The sequence below is a fragment of the Cyanistes caeruleus genome, chromosome 1 (assembly GCF_971803275.1).
Source record: "Cyanistes caeruleus chromosome 1, bCyaCae1.hap1.1, whole genome shotgun sequence".
NCBI lineage: Eukaryota > Metazoa > Chordata > Aves > Passeriformes > Paridae > Cyanistes > Cyanistes caeruleus.
This window is the reverse complement of record NC_141701.1, coordinates 1,547,371-1,566,136: the sequence shown is the minus strand read 5'-3', so window position 1 is coordinate 1,566,136 and position 18,766 is coordinate 1,547,371. Positions and strand designations below refer to the sequence as shown.

The 18,766-nt window shown below is 51.2% G+C and overlaps 1 protein-coding gene across 1 annotated transcript in view; it reads right to left on the bottom strand.

Moving 5' to 3' along the window:
• The window catches only part of PPP1R16A (protein phosphatase 1 regulatory subunit 16A), a 44,072-nt gene that overhangs the window by 23,687 nt on the left and 1,619 nt on the right, over nt 1-18,766 (bottom strand). The window contains exons 2-5 of the mRNA XM_086876096.1: nt 16,990-17,490; nt 11,151-11,221; nt 7,050-7,195; nt 2,480-2,583 (exon numbers count right to left, since the gene is read on the bottom strand). Coding sequence (XP_086732222.1) covers nt 2,480-2,583; nt 7,050-7,195; nt 11,151-11,221; nt 16,990-17,242 — 574 coding nt within the window. The 5' untranslated portion in view covers nt 17,243-17,490. The remainder of the gene's footprint in view (nt 1-2,479; nt 2,584-7,049; nt 7,196-11,150; nt 11,222-16,989; nt 17,491-18,766) is intronic.

Sequence of the window (18,766 nt, the reverse complement as noted above, 5' to 3'; positions counted from 1 at the left end):
GTGATTTCAGGGGATTTTGGGGTGATTTCAGGGGATTTTGGGGTGATTTCAGGGGGTTTTGGGGTGATTTCAGGGGATTTTGGGGTGATTTCAGGGGATTTTGGGGGTGATTTCTGGGCAGCATCGAGCGCTCGGTGGCCGCCCGCGCCGCCTCGATCCGCTCCTGCGTCACCCCTGGACGGGAGATTGGGGTGAAATCAGGGGATTTTGGGGCATTTTGGGTGATTTCAGGGGATTTTGGGGTGATTTCAGGGGATTTTGGGGTGATTTCAGGGGATTTTGGGGTGATTTCAGGGGATTTTGGGGTGATTTCAGGGGGTTTTGGGGTGATTTCAGGGGATTTTGGGGTGATTTCAGGGGATTTTGGGGGTGATTTCTGGGCAGCATCGAGCGCTCGGTGGCCGCCCGCGCCGCCTCGATCCGCTCCTGCGTCACCCCTGGAATGGAGTTTGGGGTGAAATCAGGCGATTTTGGGGCATTTTGGGGTGATTTCAGGGGATTTTGGGGTGATTTCAGGGCATTTTGGGGTGATTTCAGGGGATTTTGGGGTGATTTCAGGGGATTTTGGGGTGATTTCAGGGGGTTTTGGGGTGATTTCAGGGGATTTTGGGGTGATTTCAGGGGATTTTGGGGTGATTTCAGGGCATTTTGGGGGTGATTTCTGGGGAGCATCGAGCGCTCGGTGGCCGCCCGCGCCGCCTCGATCCGCTCCTGCGTCACCCCTGGAATGGAGTTTGGGGTGAAATCAGGGGATTTTGGGGCATTTTGGGGTGATTTCAGGGGATTTTGGGGTGATTTCAGGGCATTTTGGGGTGATTTCAGGGGATTTTGGGGGTGATTTCTGGGCAGCATCGAGCGCTCGGTGGCCGCCCGCGCCGCCTCGATCCGCTCCTGCGTCACCCCTGGACGGGAGATTGGGGTGAAATCAGGCGATTTTGGGGCATTTTGGGGTGATTTCAGGCGATTTTGGGGTGATTTCAGGGGATTTTGGGGTGATTTCAGGGGATTTTGGGGTGATTTCAGGGGATTTTGGGGGTGATTTCTGGGGAGCATCGAGCGCTCGGTGGCCGCCCGCGCCGCCTCGATCCGCTCCTGCGTCACCCCTGGACGGGAGATTGGGGTGAAATCAGGCGATTTTGGGGCATTTTGGGGTGATTTCAGGGGATTTTGGGGTGATTTCAGGGGATTTTGGGGTGATTTCAGGGCATTTTGGGGTGATTTCAGGGCATTTTGGGGTGATTTCAGGGGATTTTGGGGTGATTTCAGGGGATTTTGGGGTGATTTCAGGGGATTTTGGGGTGATTTCAGGGGTGATTTTTTGGGTTGTTTTCCGGGTGTTTTTAGGGTGATTTTGGGGTGTTTTTGGGTTGATTTTGGGGGTTTTTTGGGGTGTTTTTGGGTTGATTTTGGTGATGATTTTGGGGTGTTTCTGGGGTGTTTTGGGGTGATTTTTGGGGTGATTTTGGTGTGGTTTTTGGTCGTTTTTACTGATGATTTCTGGGTGCTTTGGGGTGATTTTTGGGGTGATTTCGGGGTGTTTTTGGGGTGTTTCTGGGTTGTTTTTGGGGTGATTTTTTGGGGTGTTTTTAGGGTGATGATTTTGGGTTGTTTTGGGGCGTTTCTGGGGTGTATCTGGTGTTTTTGGGGTGTTTCTGAGGTGTTTCTGGGGTGACTTGGGGTTGTTTTGGGGGTATTTTTGGGTTGTTTTGGGGCTGTTTTGGGGGTGTTTTTGGGGTTGTTTTGGGGTTGTTTTGGGGTGTTTCTGGGTTGGTTTTGGGGTGATTTTTGGGGTGATTTCAGGTTGTTTTGGGGGTGTTTTGGGGGTGATTTCAGGCTGTTTTGGGGGTGTTTTGGGGGTGTTTTCAGGGAGATTTCAGGTTGTTTTGGAGGTGTTTTGGGGTGTTTTCAGGTTGGTTTTGGGGTGATTTTCTGGTTGTTTTGGGGTTGTTTTCGGGGTGTTTTTGGGGTGATTTTTGGGGTGATTTTGGGTTTTTTTGGGGTTGTTTTGGGGTTGTTTTGGGGGTGTTTTTGGGGTGTTTTTGGTGTGTTTTTTGGGTTGTTTTGGGGTTGTTTTGGGGGTGTTTTGGGGGTGTTTTGGGGGTGTTCTTGGGGTGATTTTTGGGGTGATTTTCGGGTTGTTTCGAGGGTGTTTTGGGGTTGTTTTTGGGGTGATTTAGGGTTGTTTTTGGGGTGTTTTGGGGGTGTTTTTGGGGTTGTTTTTAGGGTGTTTTCAGGGTGTTTTTGGGGTTGTTTTTGGGGTGATTTTTGGGGTGTTTTTGGGGTGATTTTTGGGGTGATTTTCGGGTTGTTTCGAGGGTGTTTTGGGGTTGTTTTTGGGGTGATTTAGGGTTGTTTTTGGGGTGTTTTGGGGTTGTTTTTGGGGTGATTTTGGGTTGTTTTGGGGTTGTTTTTGGTGTGATTTTTGGGGCGATTTTGGGTTGTTTTGGGGGTGTTTTGGGGGCGTTTCCCCCGCGCTCACCTCTGTCGGCCATGGCGCTCTCCAGGCAGTCCAGGGTGGCCTCGTCCTCGCAGAGATCGTACGGCAAATTCCCGTCGGAATTCACCGCCAGCAGGTCGGCACCGCTGCCGGGGCGGGAAATCCCGGGAATTCCGGGGTCAGAATCCACACCGGGGGCGGGGAAATCCCGGGAATTCCGGGGTCGGAATCCACACCGGGGGCGGGGAAATCCCGGAATTCCGGGGTCAGAATCCACACCAGGGGGAAATCCCAGAATTCCGGGGTCAGAATCCACACCGGGGAGGGGAAATCCCGGAATTCCGGGGTCAGAATCCACACCAGGGGGAAATCCCGGGAATTCCGGGGTCAGAATCCACACCATGGGGAAATCCCGGAATTCCGGGGTCAGAATCCACACCATGGGGAAATCCCGGAATTCCGGGGTCAGAATCCACACCGGGGGCGGGGAAATCCCGGAATTCCGGGGTCAGAATCCACACCGGGGAGGGGAAATCCCGGGAATTCCAGGGTTGGAAACACCGGGGGCAGGGAAATCCCGGGAATTCCGGGGTCAGAATCCACACCGGGGGGAAATCCCGGAATTCCGGGGTCAGAATCCACACCGGGGAGGGGAAATCCCGGAATTCCGGGGTCAGAATCCACACCGGGGAGGGGAAATCCCGGAATTCCGGGGTCGGAAACACCGGGGGCAGGGAAATCCCGGAATTCCGGGGTCAGAATCCACACCGGGGGGAAATCCCGGAATTCCGGGGTCAGAATCCACACCGGGGGCGAGGAAATCCCGGGAATTCCGGGGTCAGAATCCACACCATGGGGAAATCCCGGAATTCCGGGGTCGGAATCCACACCGGGAGCGGGGAAATCCCGGGAATTCCGGGGTCGGAATCCACACCGGGAGCGGGGAAATCCCGGAATTCCGGGGTCGGAATCCACACCGGGGGGAAATCCCGGAATTCCGGGGTCAGAATCCACACCGGGGGAAATCCGGGAATTCCGGGGTCAGAATCCACACCGGGAGCGGGGAAATCCCGGAATTCCGGGGTCAGAATCCACACCACGGGGAAATCCCGGGAATTCCGGGGTCGGAATCCACACCGGGGAGGGGAAATCCCGGGAATTCCAGGGTTGGAAACACCGGGGGCAGGGAAATCCCGGAATTCCGGGGTCGGAATCCACACCAGGGGGAAATCCCGGGAATTCCGGGGTCAGAAACACCGGGAGCGGGGAAATCCCAGAATTCCGGGATCAGAATCCACACCAGGGGGAAATCCCGGGAATTCCGGGGTCGGAATCCACACCAGGGAGGGGAAATCCCGGGAATTCCAGGGTCAGAATCCACACCGGGGAGGGGAAATCCCGGAATTCCGGGGTCAGAATCCACACCGGGAGCGGGGAAATCCCGGAATTCCGGGGTCAGAATCCACACCGGGGGGAAATCCCGGGAATTCCGGGGTCAGAATCCACACCACGGGGAAATCCCGGGAATTCCGGGGTTGGAAACACCGGGGGCGGGGAAATCCCGGGAATTCCGGGGTCAGAATCCACACCGGGGAGGGGAAATCCCGGAATTCCGGGGTCAGAATCCACACCAGGGAGGGGAAATCCCGGGAATTCCAGGGTTGGAATCCACACCGGGGGGAAATCCCGGGAATTCCGGGGTCAGAAACACCGGGAGCGGGGAAATCCCGGGAATTCTGAGGGTCAGAATCCACACCAGGGGGAAATCCCGGAATTCCGGGGTCAGAATCCACACCACGGGGAAATCCCGGAATTCCGGGGTCGGAATCCACACCAGGGGGAAATCCCGGAATTCCGGGGTCAGAATCCACACCGGGGAGGGGAAATCCCGGAATTCCGGGGTCGGAATCCACACCGGGGGGAAATCCCGGAATTCCGGGGTCGGAATCCACACCGGGGAGGGGAAATCCCGGAATTCCGGGGTCAGAATCCACACCGGGGGGAAATCCCGGGAATTCCGGGGTTGGAAACACCGGGGGCGGGGAAATCCCGGAATTCCGGGGTCAGAAACACCGGGAGCGGGGAAATCCCGGAATTCCGAGGGTCGGAATCCACACCAGGGGGAAATCCCGGAATTCCGGGGTCAGAATCCACACCGGGGAGGGGAAATCCCGGAATTCCGGGGTCAGAATCCACACCGGGGGCGAGGAAATCCCGGAATTCCGGGGTCGGAATCCACACCAGGGAGGGGAAATCCCGGGAATTCCGGGGTCGGAATCCACACCGGGGGCGGGGAAATCCCGGAATTCCGGGGTCGGAATCCACACCAGGGGGAAATCCCGGAATTCCGGGGTCAGAATCCACACCACGGGGAAATCCCGGAATTCCGGGGTCAGAATCCACACCAGGGGGAAATCCCGGAATTCCGGGATCAGAATCCACACCGGGGGGGAAATCCCGGGAATTCCAGGGTTGGAAACACCGGGAGCGGGGAAATCCCGGAATTCCGGGATCAGAATCCACACCGGGAGCGGGGAAATCCCGGGAATTCCGGGGTCGGAATCCACACCGGGGAGGGGAAATCCCGGAATTCCAGGGTCGGAATCCACACCACGGGGAAATCCCGGGAATTCCGGGGTCGGAATCCACACCGGGGGCGGGGAAATCCCGGAATTCCGGGGTCAGAATCCACACCGGGGAGGGGAAATCCCGGGAATTCCGGGGTCGGAATCCACACCGGGGAGGGGAAATCCCGGAATTCCGGGGTCGGAATCCACACCGGGGGCGGGGAAATCCCGGGAATTCCGGGGTCGGAATCCACACCACGGGGAAATCCCGGGAATTCTGGGATCAGGAACCTCAGGATGGATAATTCCGGGATACAGGAAGAGAAATCCGGGATCAGAAAGCCCAGACAATTCCAGGATGGAGAATTTGGGGATAATTTCGGGATGGAGAATTCTGGGATGGAGAATTTTGGGATGGAGAATTTTGGGATAGATAATTTTGGATAATTTTGGGATGGAGAATTTCGGGATGGGATAACTTTGGGATAATTTTGGGATGGGTTATTCCGGGTACCGTTGGAGCAGGAGCTGCACCAGCCCCAGGTGGCCGCAGGTGGCGGCGGCGTGCAGAATCCCGGGATGGAGAATTTCGGGATGGGAGAATTTTGGGATAATTTTGGGATGGAGAATTTTGGGATGGAGAATTTCGGGATAATTTTGAGATGGATAATTTTGGGATGGAGAACTTTGGGATGGATAATTTTGGGATAGATAATTTGGGGATAATTTTGGGATAATCCTGGGATGGAGAATTTTGGGATGGATAATTTCGGGATAATCCCAGGATGGATAATTTTGTGATAATTTTGGGATTGAGATTTCCAGGATGGATAATTTTGGGATGGATAATTTCGGGATAATCCCAGGATGGATAATTTTGTGATAATTTTGGGATGGAGAATTCCAGGATGGATAATTTTGGGATGGATAATTTTGGGATGGATAATTTTGGGATAGATAATTTGGGGATAATTTTGGGATAATCCTGGGATGGAGAATTTTGGGATAATTTTGGGATGGAGAATTCCAGGATGGATAATTTTGGGATGGATAATTCCGGGATGGATAATTTTGGGATGGAGAATTCGGGGATGGATAATTCTGGGATGGATAATTTCAGGATAATCATGGGATGGATAATTTTGGGATAATTTTGGGATGGATAATTTTGGGACAATTCCAGGATGGATAATTCAAGGATATAATCCCAGGAAGGAAAATTTTGGGATCCAATCCCGGAAAGGACAATCCCGGGGTGGACAATTTTGGGATCATTTCGGGATGGATAATTTTGGGATGGATAATTTTGGGATGGGATAACTTTGGGATAATTTTGGGATGGAGAATTTTGGGATGGATAATTTTGGGATGGAGAATTTCGGGATGGGATAATTTAGGGATAATTTAGGGATGGGTTATTCCGGGTACCGTTGGAGCAGGAGCTGCACCAGCCCCAGGTGGCCGCAGGTGGCGGCGGCGTGCAGAATCCCGGGATGGAGAATTTCGGGATGGAGAATTTAGGGATAATTTCGGGATGGAGAATTTTGGGATGGATCATTTCGGGATGGGATAACTTTGGGATAATTTTGGGATGGAGAATTTTGGGATGGGTTACTCCGGGTACCGTTGGAGCAGGAGCTGCACCAGCCCCAGGTGGCCGCAGGTGGCGGCGGCGTGCAGAATCCCGGGATGGAGAATTTGGGGATGGGATAACTTTGGGATAATTTCGGGATGGGGAATTTCGGGATGGAGAATTTCGGGATGGGATAACTTTGGGATAATTTCGGGATGGGGAATTTCGGGATGGAGAATTTTGGGATGGGATAACTTTGGGATAATTTTGGGATGGATAATTTAGGGATGGGTTATTCCGGGTACCGTTGGAGCAGGAGCCGCACCAGCCCCAGGTGGCCGCAGGTGGCGGCGGCGTGCAGAATCCCGGGATGGGGAATTTCGGGATGGGATAACTTTGGGATAATTTTGGGATGGAGAATTTGGGGATGGGATAATTTAGGGATAATTTTGGGACGGGTTATTCCGGGTACCGTTGGAGCAGGAGCCGCACCAGCCCCAGGTGGCCGCAGGTGGCGGCGGCGTGCAGCGGCGTCCAGAGCTCGGCGTCGCGCGCGTTGACGTCGGCGCCGGAATCCAGGAGCAGCCGGACCAGCGGGAGAGAGTCGTCGATGCAGCTCTGGGAACGGCGGGAACGATGGGAATGGGAACAATGGGATTGGGAATGGCGGGAACAATGGGATTGGGAACAATGGGATTGGGAATGGCGGGAACAATGGCAATGGGAACAATGGGAACAATGGGAATGGGAACAATGGGAATGGGAACAATGGCAATGGGAACAATGGGAATGGGATTGGGAACAATGGGATTGGGAATGGGAAGGGGAACAATGGGAATGGGAACAATGGGAACAATGGGAACAATGGGAATGGGATTGGGAACAATGGGATTGGGAATGGGAAGGGGAACAATGGGAATGGGAACAATGGGAACAATGGGAACAATGGGAATGGGATTGGGAACAATGGGATTGGGAATGGGAAGGGGAACAATGGGAATGGGAACAATGGGAACAATGGGAACAATGGGAATGGGATTGGGAACAATGGGATTGGGAATGGGAAGGGGAACAATGGGAATGGGAACAATGGGAACAATGGGAACAATGGGAATGGGAACAATGGGAACAATGGCAATGGGAACAATGGCAATGGGATTGGGAACAATGGGATTGGGAATGGCGGGAACAATGGCAATGGGAACAATGGGAACAATGGGAATGGGAACAATGGCAATGGGATTGGGAACAATGGGATTGGGAATGGCGGGAACAATGGCAATGGGAACAATGGGAACAATGGGAACAATGGCAATGGGAACAATGGCAATGTGATTGGGAACAATGGGATTGGGAATGGGAAGGGGAACAATGGCAATGGGAACAATGGGAACAATGGGAACAATGGGAATGGGAACAATGGGAACAATGGGATTGGGAACAATGGGATTGGGAATGGCGGGAACAATGGCAATGGGAACAATGGGAACAATGGCAATGGGAATGGGAATGGCAGGAAAATGGGATTGGGAACAATGGGAATGGGAACAATGGGAACAATGGGAACAATGGCAATGGGAACAATGGGAACAATGGCAATGGGAACAATGGGAATGGGAACAATGGCAATGGGATTGGGAACAATGGGATTGGGAATGGCGGGAACAATGGCAATGGGAACAATGGGAACAATGGGAATGGGAACAATGGGATTGGGAACAATGGCAATGGGAACAATGGCAATGGGAACAATGGGAATGGGAACAATGGGAACAATGGCAATAGGAACAATGGGAACAATGGGAACAATGGGAACAATGGGATTGGGATTGGGATTTGATGGTCCAGGAGCAGCCGGACCAGCGGGAGAGAGTCGTCGATGCAGCTCTGGGAACGGCGGGAACAATGGGAATGGCGGGAATGGCAGGAACAATGGGAATGGGAACAATGGGATTGGGAACAATGGGAATGGGATTGGGAACAATGGGATTGGGAATGGCAGGAACAATGGCAATGGGAATGGCAGGAACAATGGGATTGGGAACAATGGAAATGGGAACAATTGCAATGGGAACAATGGGACTGGGAACAATGGCAATGGGAACAATGGGAATGGGATTGGGAACAATGGGATTGGGAATGGCGGGATCAATGGCAATGGGAACAATGGCAATGGGAACAATGGGAATGGGAACAATGGGAATGGGAACAATGGGATTGGGAACAATGGGAACAATGGGAATGGGATTGGGAACAATGGGAATGGGAACAATGGGAACAATGGGAATGGGAACAATGGGATTGGGAACAATGGGATTGGGAATGGCGGGATCAATGGCAATGGGAACAATGGCAATGGGAACAATGGCAATGGGAACAATGGGAATGGGATTGGGATTGGGAACAGGATTGGGAACGGGGCAGGAATAACGGGAATGGTGGGGATGGGATTGGGAACGGGGCAGGAATAACGGGAATGGGAATGGGATTGGGAACGGGGCAGGAATAACGGGAATGGTGGGGATGGGATTGGGAATGGGGCAGGAATAACGGGAATGGTGGGGATGGGATTGGGAACGGGGCAGGAATAACGGGAATGGGAACGGGGATGGGATTGGGAACGGGGCAGGAATAACGGGAATGGGAATGGGATTGGGATTGGGAACGGGGCAGGAATAACGGGAATGGGAACGGGAATGGGATTTGGAATGGGGCAGGAATAACGGGAATGGTGGGGATGGGATTTGGAATGGGGCAGGAATAACGGGAATGGTGGGAACGGGATTGGGAACGGGGCAGGAATAACGGGAATGGTGGGGATGGGATTGGGAACGGGGCAGGAATAACGGGAATGGTGGGAACGGGATTGGGAACGGGGCAGGAATAACGGGAATGGTGGGGATGGGATTGGGAACGGGGCAGGAATAACGGGAATGGGAACGGGAACGGGATTGGGAACGGGGCAGGAATAACGGGAATGGGAACGGGAATGGGAACGGGGCAGGAATAACGGGAACGGGAACAGGAATGGTGCTGGGATGCCAGAGGTCAATGGGATGGGAAGGGCGCAGAGCCGGGATCTCAGGATCCGGGATCTCTGGGATTTGGGATCAGCGGGATTCGGGATCACCGGGATTTGGGATCTCCCATCAATGGGATGGGAAGGGCCTGGGCTTGGGATCACCAGGATCTGGGATCTCTGGGATTTGGGATCAGCGGGATTCGGGATCACCGGGATTTGGGATCTCCCATTAATGGGATGGGAAGGGCCTGGGTTTGGGATCAGCGGGATCCAGGATCTCCAGGATTTTGGATCTCTGGGATTTGGGATCAGCGGGATTTGGGATCTCCCATCAATGGGATGGGAAGGGCCTGGGCTTGGGATCACTGGGACCCAGGATCTCCAGGATTTGGGATCACCAGGATCTGGGATCTCTGGGATCTGGGATCTCTGGGATTTGGGATCACCGGGATTTGGGATCTCCCATCAGTGGGATGGGAAGGGCCTGGGTTTGGGATCACTGGGATCCAGGATCTCCAGGATTTTGGATCTCTGGGATTTGGGATCAGCGGGATTTGGGATTTCTGGGATTTGGGTTCTCTGGGATTCGGGATCACCGGGATCTGGGATCACCAATAATTGGGATGGGAAAGGCCTGGGATTGGGATTTCCAGGATTTGGGATTTCCAGGATTTGGGATCACCGGGATTTGGGATCTCTGAGATTCAGGATCACCGGGATTCCTTAACTCTGGGATTTGGGATCTCCGGGATTCGGGATCACCGGGATTCGGGATCAGCGGGATTCAGGATCACCGGGATTCGGGATCACAGGGATTCTGGATCACCGGGATTTGGGATCAGTGGGATTCAGGATCAGTGGGATTCGGGATCACAGGGATTCTGGATCTCCGGGATTTGGGATCTCTGGGATTCGGGATCAGCGGGATCCGGGATCACCAATCAACGGGATGGGAAGGACGTGAACATCGGGATTTGGGATGGGAAACGCCGGAACTTTGGATCTCTGGGATTTGGGATCACCGGGATTTGGGATCAGCAGGATTCGGGATCTCTGGGATTTGGGATCTCTGGGATTCAGGATCACCGGGATTCGGGATCTCTGGGATTCGGGATCACCGGGATTTGGGATCAGCAGGATTCGGGATCTCTGGGATTTGGGATCACTGGGATTTGGGATCAGCAGGATTCAGGATCTCTGGGATTTGGGATCTCTGGGATTTGGGATCTCTGGGATTCGGGATCACCGGGATTCGGGATCAGCGGGATTCAGGATCAGCGGGATTCGGGATCAGCGGGATCACCAATCAACGGGATGGGAAGGACGTGAACATCGGGATTTGGGATGGGAAAGGCCCGGATCTGGGATCACCGGGATTCGGGGATGAAGGGATGGAGCTGGGATGGAAAATCCCCGGATCCGGGAGATCGGAGTCAGCGCCGGGAAGGAGCCGGATCCCCCCGGGATTGGCGGGAAGGAGCCGGCTCCGGAAGGCCGGGAGGGCGGGGATTCCCCGGGAATGCCGGGAATTCCAGGGAATTCCGGGAATACCTGGTGCAGCGCCGTCAGCCCGTCCTCGTTGCACAGGTCGGGGCTGATCCCGCTCTCCAGGAACTGCCGGACTGCGGGGGGACGGGAAGGGAGTGGGAATTCCCGCCGGGAATGCCGGGGGAATCCCAGGGGAGCATCCCGAGGGACGTCCCAAGGGTCCCGGTGGGAATTCCAGGGATCCTGGTGGGAATTCCAGGGATCCCAGGGGGAATTCCAGGGATTCCAGTGGGAATTCCACCAAGGATCCCAGTGGGAATTCCACGAATTCTAATGGAAATTCCAAGGATTTCAATGGAAATTCCAAGAATCCCAAAAGGAATTCCAAGAATTCCAGTGGAAATTCCAGGGACCCCAGTGGGAATTCCAGGGATCCCGGTGGGAATTCCACGAATTCTAATGGAAATTCCAAGGATTTCAATGGAAATTCCAGGGATCCCAGTGGAAATTCCAAGAATTCCAGTGGAAATTCCAGGGATCCCAGGGGGAATTCCACCAAGGATCCCAGTGGGAATTCCAAGAATTCTAATGGAAATTCCAAGGATTTCAATGGAAATCCCAAGAATCCCAAAAGGAATTCCAATAGAAATTCCAGGGATCCCAGTGGAAATTCCAGGGATCCCAGTGGGAATTCCAGGGATCCCAGGGGGAATTCCACCAAGGATCCCAGTGGGAATTCCACGAATTCTAATGGAAATCCCAAGGATTTCAATGGAAATCCCAAAAATCCCAAAAGGAATTCCAAGAATTCCAGTGGAAATTCCAGGGATCCCAGTGGGAATTCCAGGGATCCCGGTGGGAATTCCAGGGATTCCAGTGGGAATTCCAGGGATCCCAGGGGGAATTCCACCAGGGATTCCAGTGGGAATTCCACGAATTCTAATGGAAATTCCAAGGATTTCAATGGAAATCCCAAGAATCCCAAAAGGAATTCCAGTGGGAATTCCAGGGATCCCAGTGAGAATTCCAGGGATCCCAGTAGGAATTCCACCAATGATCCCAACGGAAATCCCAAGGATCCCAACAGAAATTCCAATGGAAATTCCTCGGATTCCAGTGGAAATTCCAGGGATTTCAATGGAAATTCCAAGAATCCCAAAAGGAATTCCAAGAATTCCAGTGGGAATTCCAGGGGTCCCGGTGGGAATTCCAGGGATCCCAGGGGGAATTCCACCAAGGATCCCAGTGGGAATTCCACGAATTCTAATGGAAATTCCAAGGATTTCAATGGAAATCCCAAGAATCCCAAAAGGAATTCCAAGAATTCCAGTGGAAATTCCAGGGATCCCAGTGGGAATTCCAGGGATCCCAGGGGGAATTCCACCAATGATCCCAACGGAAATCCCAAGGATCCCAACAGAAATTCCAATGGAAATTCCTCGGATTCCAGTGGAAATTCCAGGGATTTCAGTGGAAAATCCCAAGAATCCCAAAAGGAATTCCAAGAATTCCAGTGGAAATTCCAGGGATCCCAGTGGGAATTCCAGGGATCCCAGGGGGAATTCCACCAAGGATCCCAGGGGGAATTCCACGAATTCTAATGGAAATTCCAAGGATTTCAATGGAAATTCCAGGGATCCCAAAAGGAATTCCAAGAATTCCAGTGGAAATTCCAGGGATCCCAGTGGGAATTCCAAGGATCCCAGTGGGAATTCCAAGAATTCTAATGGAAATTCCAAGGATTTCAATGGAAATCCCAAGAATCCCAAAAGGAATTCCAATAGAAATTCCAGGGATCCCAGTGGAAATTCCAAGAATTCCAGTGGAAATTCCAGGGATCCCAGTGGGAATTCCACGAATTCTAATGGAAATTCCAAGGATTTCAATGGAAATCCCAAGGATCCCAAAAGGAATTCCAATAGAAATTCCAGGGATCCCAGTGGGAATTCCAGGGATCCCAGGGGGAATTCCACCAATGATCCCAGTGGGAATTCCACGAATTCTATTGGAAATTCCAAGGATTTCAATGGAAATCCCAAGAATCCCAAAAGGAATTCCAAGAATTCCAGTGGAAATTCCAGGGATTTCAGTGGAAAATTCCAAGAATTCCAGTGGAAATTCCAGGGATCCCAGTGGGAATTCCACCCATGATCCCAACGGAAATCCCAAGGATCCCAACAGAAATTCCAATGGAAATTCCTCGGATTCCAGTGGAAATTCCAGGGATTTCAGTGGAAAATTCCAAGAATCCCAAAAGGAATTCCAAGAATTCCAGTGGAAATTCCAGGGATCCCAGTGGGAATTCCAGGGATCCCAGTGGGAATTCCACGAATTCTAATGGAAATTCCAAGGATTTCAATGGAAATCCCAAGAATCCCAAAAGGAATTCCAAGAATTCCAGTGGAAATTCCAGGGATCCCAGTGGGAATTCCAGGGATCCCAGGGGGAATTCCACCAATGATCCCAACGGAAATCCCAAGGATCCCAACAGAAATTCCAATGGAAATTCCTCGGATTCCAGTGGAAATTCCAGGGATTTCAGTGGAAAATTCCAAGAATCCCAAAAGGAATTCCAAGAATTCCAGTGGAAATTCCAGGGATCCCAGTGGGAATTCCAGGGATCCCAGTGGGAATTCCACGAATTCTAATGGAAATTCCAAGGATTTCAATGGAAATTCCAGGGATCCCAGTGGAAATTCCAAGAATTCCAGTGGAAATTCCAGGGATCCCAGGGGGAATTCCAAGAATTCTAATGGAAATTCCAAGGATTTCAATGGAAATCCCAAGAATCCCAAAAGGAATTCCAATAGAAATTCCAGGGATCCCAGTGGAAATTCCAGGGATCCCAGTGGGAATTCCAGGGATCCCAGAGGGAATTCCACCAAGGATCCCAGTGGGAATTCCACGAATTCTAATGGAAATTCCAAGGATTTCAATGGAAATCCCAAGAATCCCAAAAGGAATTCCAAGAATTCCAGTGGAAATTCCAGGGATCCCAGTGGGAATTCCAAGAATTCCAGTGGGAATTCCAGGGATCCCAGTGGGAATTCCACCAATGATCCCAACGGAAATCCCAAGGATCCCAACAGAAATTCCAATGGAAATTCCTCGGATTCCAGTGGAAATTCCAGGGATTTCAGTGGAAAATTCCAAGAATCCCAAAAGGAATTCCAAGAATTCCAGTGGAAATTCCAGGGATCCCAGTGGGAATTCCAGGGATCCCAGTGGGAATTCCAGGGATCCCAGGGGGAATTCCAGGGATCCCAGGGGGAATTCCACGAATTCTAATGGAAATTCCAAGGATTTCAATGGAAATCCCAAGAATCCCAAAAGGAATTCCAAGAATTCCAGTGGAAATTCCAGGGATCCCAGTGGGAATTCCAGGGATCCCAGGGGGAATTCCACCAATGATCCCAACGGAAATCCCAAGGATCCCAACAGAAATTCCAATGGAAATTCCTCGGATTCCAGTGGAAATTCCAGGGACTTCAGTGGAAAATTCCAAGAATCCCAAAAGGAATTCCAAGAATTCCAGTGCAAATTCCAGGGATCCCAGTGGGAATTCCAGGGATCCCAGTGGGAATTCCACCAAGGATCCCAGTGGGAATTCCACGAATTCTAATGGAAATTCCAAGGATTTCAATGGAAATCCCAAGAATCCCAAAAGGAATTCCAAGAATTCCAGTGGAAATTCCAGGGATCCCAGGGGGAATTCCACCAATGATCCCAACGGAAATCCCAAGGATCCCAACAGAAATTCCAATGGAAATTCCTCGGATTCCAGTGGAAATTCCAGGGATTTCAGTGGAAAATTCCAAGAATCCCAAAAGGAATTCCAAGAATTCCAGTGGAAATTCCAGGGATCCCAGGGGGAATTCCAGGGATTCCAGTGGAAATTCCAGGGATCCCAGGGGGAATTCCAGGGATCCCAGTGGAAATTCCAGGGATTCCAGTGGGAATTCCAAGGATTTCAATGGAAATTCCAAGAATCCCAAAAGGAATTCCAAGAATTCCAGTGGAAATTCCAGGGACCCCAGTGGGAATTCCAGGGATCCCAGTGGGAATTCCACCAAGGATCCCAGTGGGAATTCCACGAATTCTAATGGAAATTCCAAGGATTTCAATGGAAATTCCAGGGATCCCAGTGGAAATTCCAAGAATTCCAGTGGAAATTCCAGGGACCCCAGTGGAAATTCCAAGGATCCCAGTGGGAATTCCAAGAATTCTAATGGAAATTCCAAGGATTTCAATGGAAATCCCAAGAATCCCAAAAGGAATTCCAATAGAAATTCCAGGGATCCCAGTGGAAATTCCAGGGATCCCAGTGGAAATTCCAAGAATTCCAGTGGAAATTCCACCAATGATCCCAACGGAAATTCCAATGGAAATTCCTCAGATTCCAGTGGAAATTCCAGGGATTTCAGTGGAAAATTCCAAGGATCCCAATGGGATCATGGAGTATCCCAATGGGAATTCCAAGGATCCCAAAGGGAATTCCAAGAATTTAAATGGAAATTCCAGGGATTCCAATGGGAATTCCAAGGATCCCAATGGGAATTCCAGGGATTCCAGTGGGAATTCCAGGGATTCCAATGGAAATTCCAACAGAACCACCAGGAATTCCAATGGAATGCTGGAGTATCCCAATGGAAATCCCAAGGATCCCAATGGGAATTCCAAGGCCATCAACAGCAATTCCAAGGATTCCAGTGGAATCATGGATTATCCCAGTGGAAATCCCAAGGTTTCCAATGGGAACCACCAGGAATCCCAATGGAATCATGGAATATCCCAATGGCAGTTCCAAGGATTCCAGTGGAAATTCCAATGGAAATTCCAAGACACCCAATGGAAATTCCAATGGAAATCCCAATGGAAATTCCATGGATCTCTATAGAAATTTCAATGGAAATTCCGATGGAAATTCCGATGGAAATTCCAAGACACCCAGCAGAAATTCCAGTGGAAATTCCAATTCCAAGGATCCCAACGGAAATTCCAAGGATCCAAACAGAAATTCCAATGGGAATTCCACTGGAAATTCCAAGAATCCCAATGGGAATTCCAATGGAAATTCCAAGGATCCCAACAGAAATTCCAAGGATCCCAATGGAGATTCCAATGGAAATTCCAATGGAAATTCCAAGACACCCAATGGAAATTCCAAGGATTCCTATGGAAATTCCATGAGAAATTTCAAGGATTTCAACAGAAATTCTAAGGATCTCAATGGAAATTCCAATGGAAATTCCAAGGATCCCAATGGAAATTCCAATGGAAATCCCAATGGAAATTCCAATGGAAATTCCAATGGAAATTCCAATGGAAATTCCAATGATTCCACTGGAAATTCCAAGGATCCCAACGGAAATTCCAATGGAAATTCCAATAGAAATTCCAATGGAAATTCCAATGGAAATTCCAAGGATCCCAATGGAAATTCCAAGACACCCAATGGAAATTCCAGTGGAAATTCCCAGGATCCCAATGGAAATTCCAGTGGAAATTCCAATGGAAATTCCAATGGAAATTCCAAGACGCCCAATGGAAATTCCAGTGGAAATTCCCAGGATCCCAATGGAAATTCCAATGGAAATTCCAATGGAGATTCCAAGACACCCAATGGAAATTACAATGGAAATTCCCAGGATCCCAATGGAAATTCCAGTGGAAATTCCAAGGATCCCAATGGGAATTCCAGTGGAAATTCCCAGGATCCCAATGGGAATTCCAATGGAAATTCCAATGATCCCACTGGAAACTCCAAGGCTCCACCTCCCCATTCCCATTCCCCTTCCCATTCCCATTCCCATTCCCGTTTCCTTCCCACACCAAACCCAAACCCCCCCGGGGGAGGGGTGGGGAAGGAAATTCCTCCAATTTTTTTTCTCCCCCCCCTCACCTTCCTCGGCGTCGCGCCGCGCCGCCGCTTCCAGGAGCCGGACACTGGCCGGGAACGTCACCCTCTTCCCGCTCTTCCTCCTCCTCCTCCTCCTCCGCTCGCTCCCCGCTCCCGTTGCCGGCGTTTCCTTCTCCGCCTGCGCCCACTTGCGCAGCTGCTGCGCCCGGCGCTTCTGCGCGTGCCGCAGCCGCTCCGGCGTGCTGAGCCGGGAAACCGCCGGCATCTCCGCCAGCAGCTCCTGGTGCTCCGCCATGAGCCCGGAATTCCCGGGGAAACCTCGGGAATGAGGGCCGGGAGCATCACCCCCGCCGGTTGCCGGCGGGTTTTTATCCCTCTATCCCGGGATCCGGAGAGGATCGGGGTTTTGGGAGCATTTCCCGTTGGTTTTGGTTCCCTTTCCCAGGGTGGGATTCGCGGCGGATCCGATGGTTTGGTGGGAATTTTTTCCTTCTTTGGCGATTCCCGGGTTTTTTTTCCTGGGAAGGCGCCGTGGGATGAATCCTAAGGATTTAAAAAAAAATATTTGGGATTGTTAAATCCAGGGAGAGGCCCAAGCCAAGGCCGGTTTTCCCGGTTTTCCTAATCCGGGATTGACCTCGAATCCAACCGGAATTCCCAAGATTCCCAACCCAAAAAACCTAAAAAAAACCCCAAAAAAACCCTTGGAGATCGCAGATTTTTTTGGGGGGGGGTGATTTTTTTTTTGGGAACAGATCACCGGGAAAAATCGATCCAGAAGGGGATGCAGGAGAATTCCGGGAGCGGAAAAACCGGGAGCGCCTCCGCCCCCCGAGGGCAGGGCCGGGCGGATTCCGGAGGATTCCGGCGGAGCGAGATTCCCAAGGCGGGTTCTTCCCTCCCCGGAGAGGGCAAAGTCCGGCCAGGGGGAAAAGTGGGGGAAAGAATTCCCTTAATCCCGGGGTAAATCCCTTTGGAATGCCGAGGGAAAAGCCGGGGAGAGAGGGGAGGGGAATGGATCCCGTCGGGATTCCGGATCCCTGGGAAAACGGATCCTCAGCTCGTTTAAAAAATTCCACGAAGGGCAAATTCCCAGGAAAAAAGCCCCCAAAATTCCCTGAAACAGCTTCCAAAAATTCCCAGGAACAGCTCCCAAAATTCCCTGGAAATAGGCCCAAAATTCCCTAGAAAAAGACCCAAAAATCCCAGAAAAATCCTCCAAAATTCCCAAAAAAATCCCCCAAAATTCCTTGGAAACAGCCTCCAAAAATTCCCAGAAAAATCACCCAAAATTCCCAGGAAAAGCCCCCAAATTGCCTGGAAAAAGACCCAAAATTCCCAGAAAAATACCCCCAAAATTCCCAGGAAACAGCCTCAAAATTCCCAGAAAAATCCCCCAAAATCCCCTGGAAAAAGCCCCCAAAATTCCCTGAAAAATCCCACAAAATTCCCAGGAAAAGACCAAAAATTCCCAGAAAAATCCCCCCAGATTCCCAGAAAAATCCCCCAAAATTCCCAGGAAACAGCCTCAAAATTCCCCAAAAAATCCCTCAAAATTCCCAGAAAAAGACCTAAAATTCCCAGAAAAATCCCCCAAAATTCCGAAACAGCCCCCAAAAATTCCCTGGAAACAAACCCAAAATTCCTAGAAAAAGCCCCAAAATTCCCAGAAAAATCCACCAAAATTCCCAGAAAAATCCCCCAAAATTCCCTGGAAAAAGACACCAAAATTCCCAGAAAAATCCCTCAAAATTCCCAGAAAAATCTGCCAAAATTCCCTGAAAAAGCCCCCAAAAATTCCCTGGAAAGCAACCCCAAA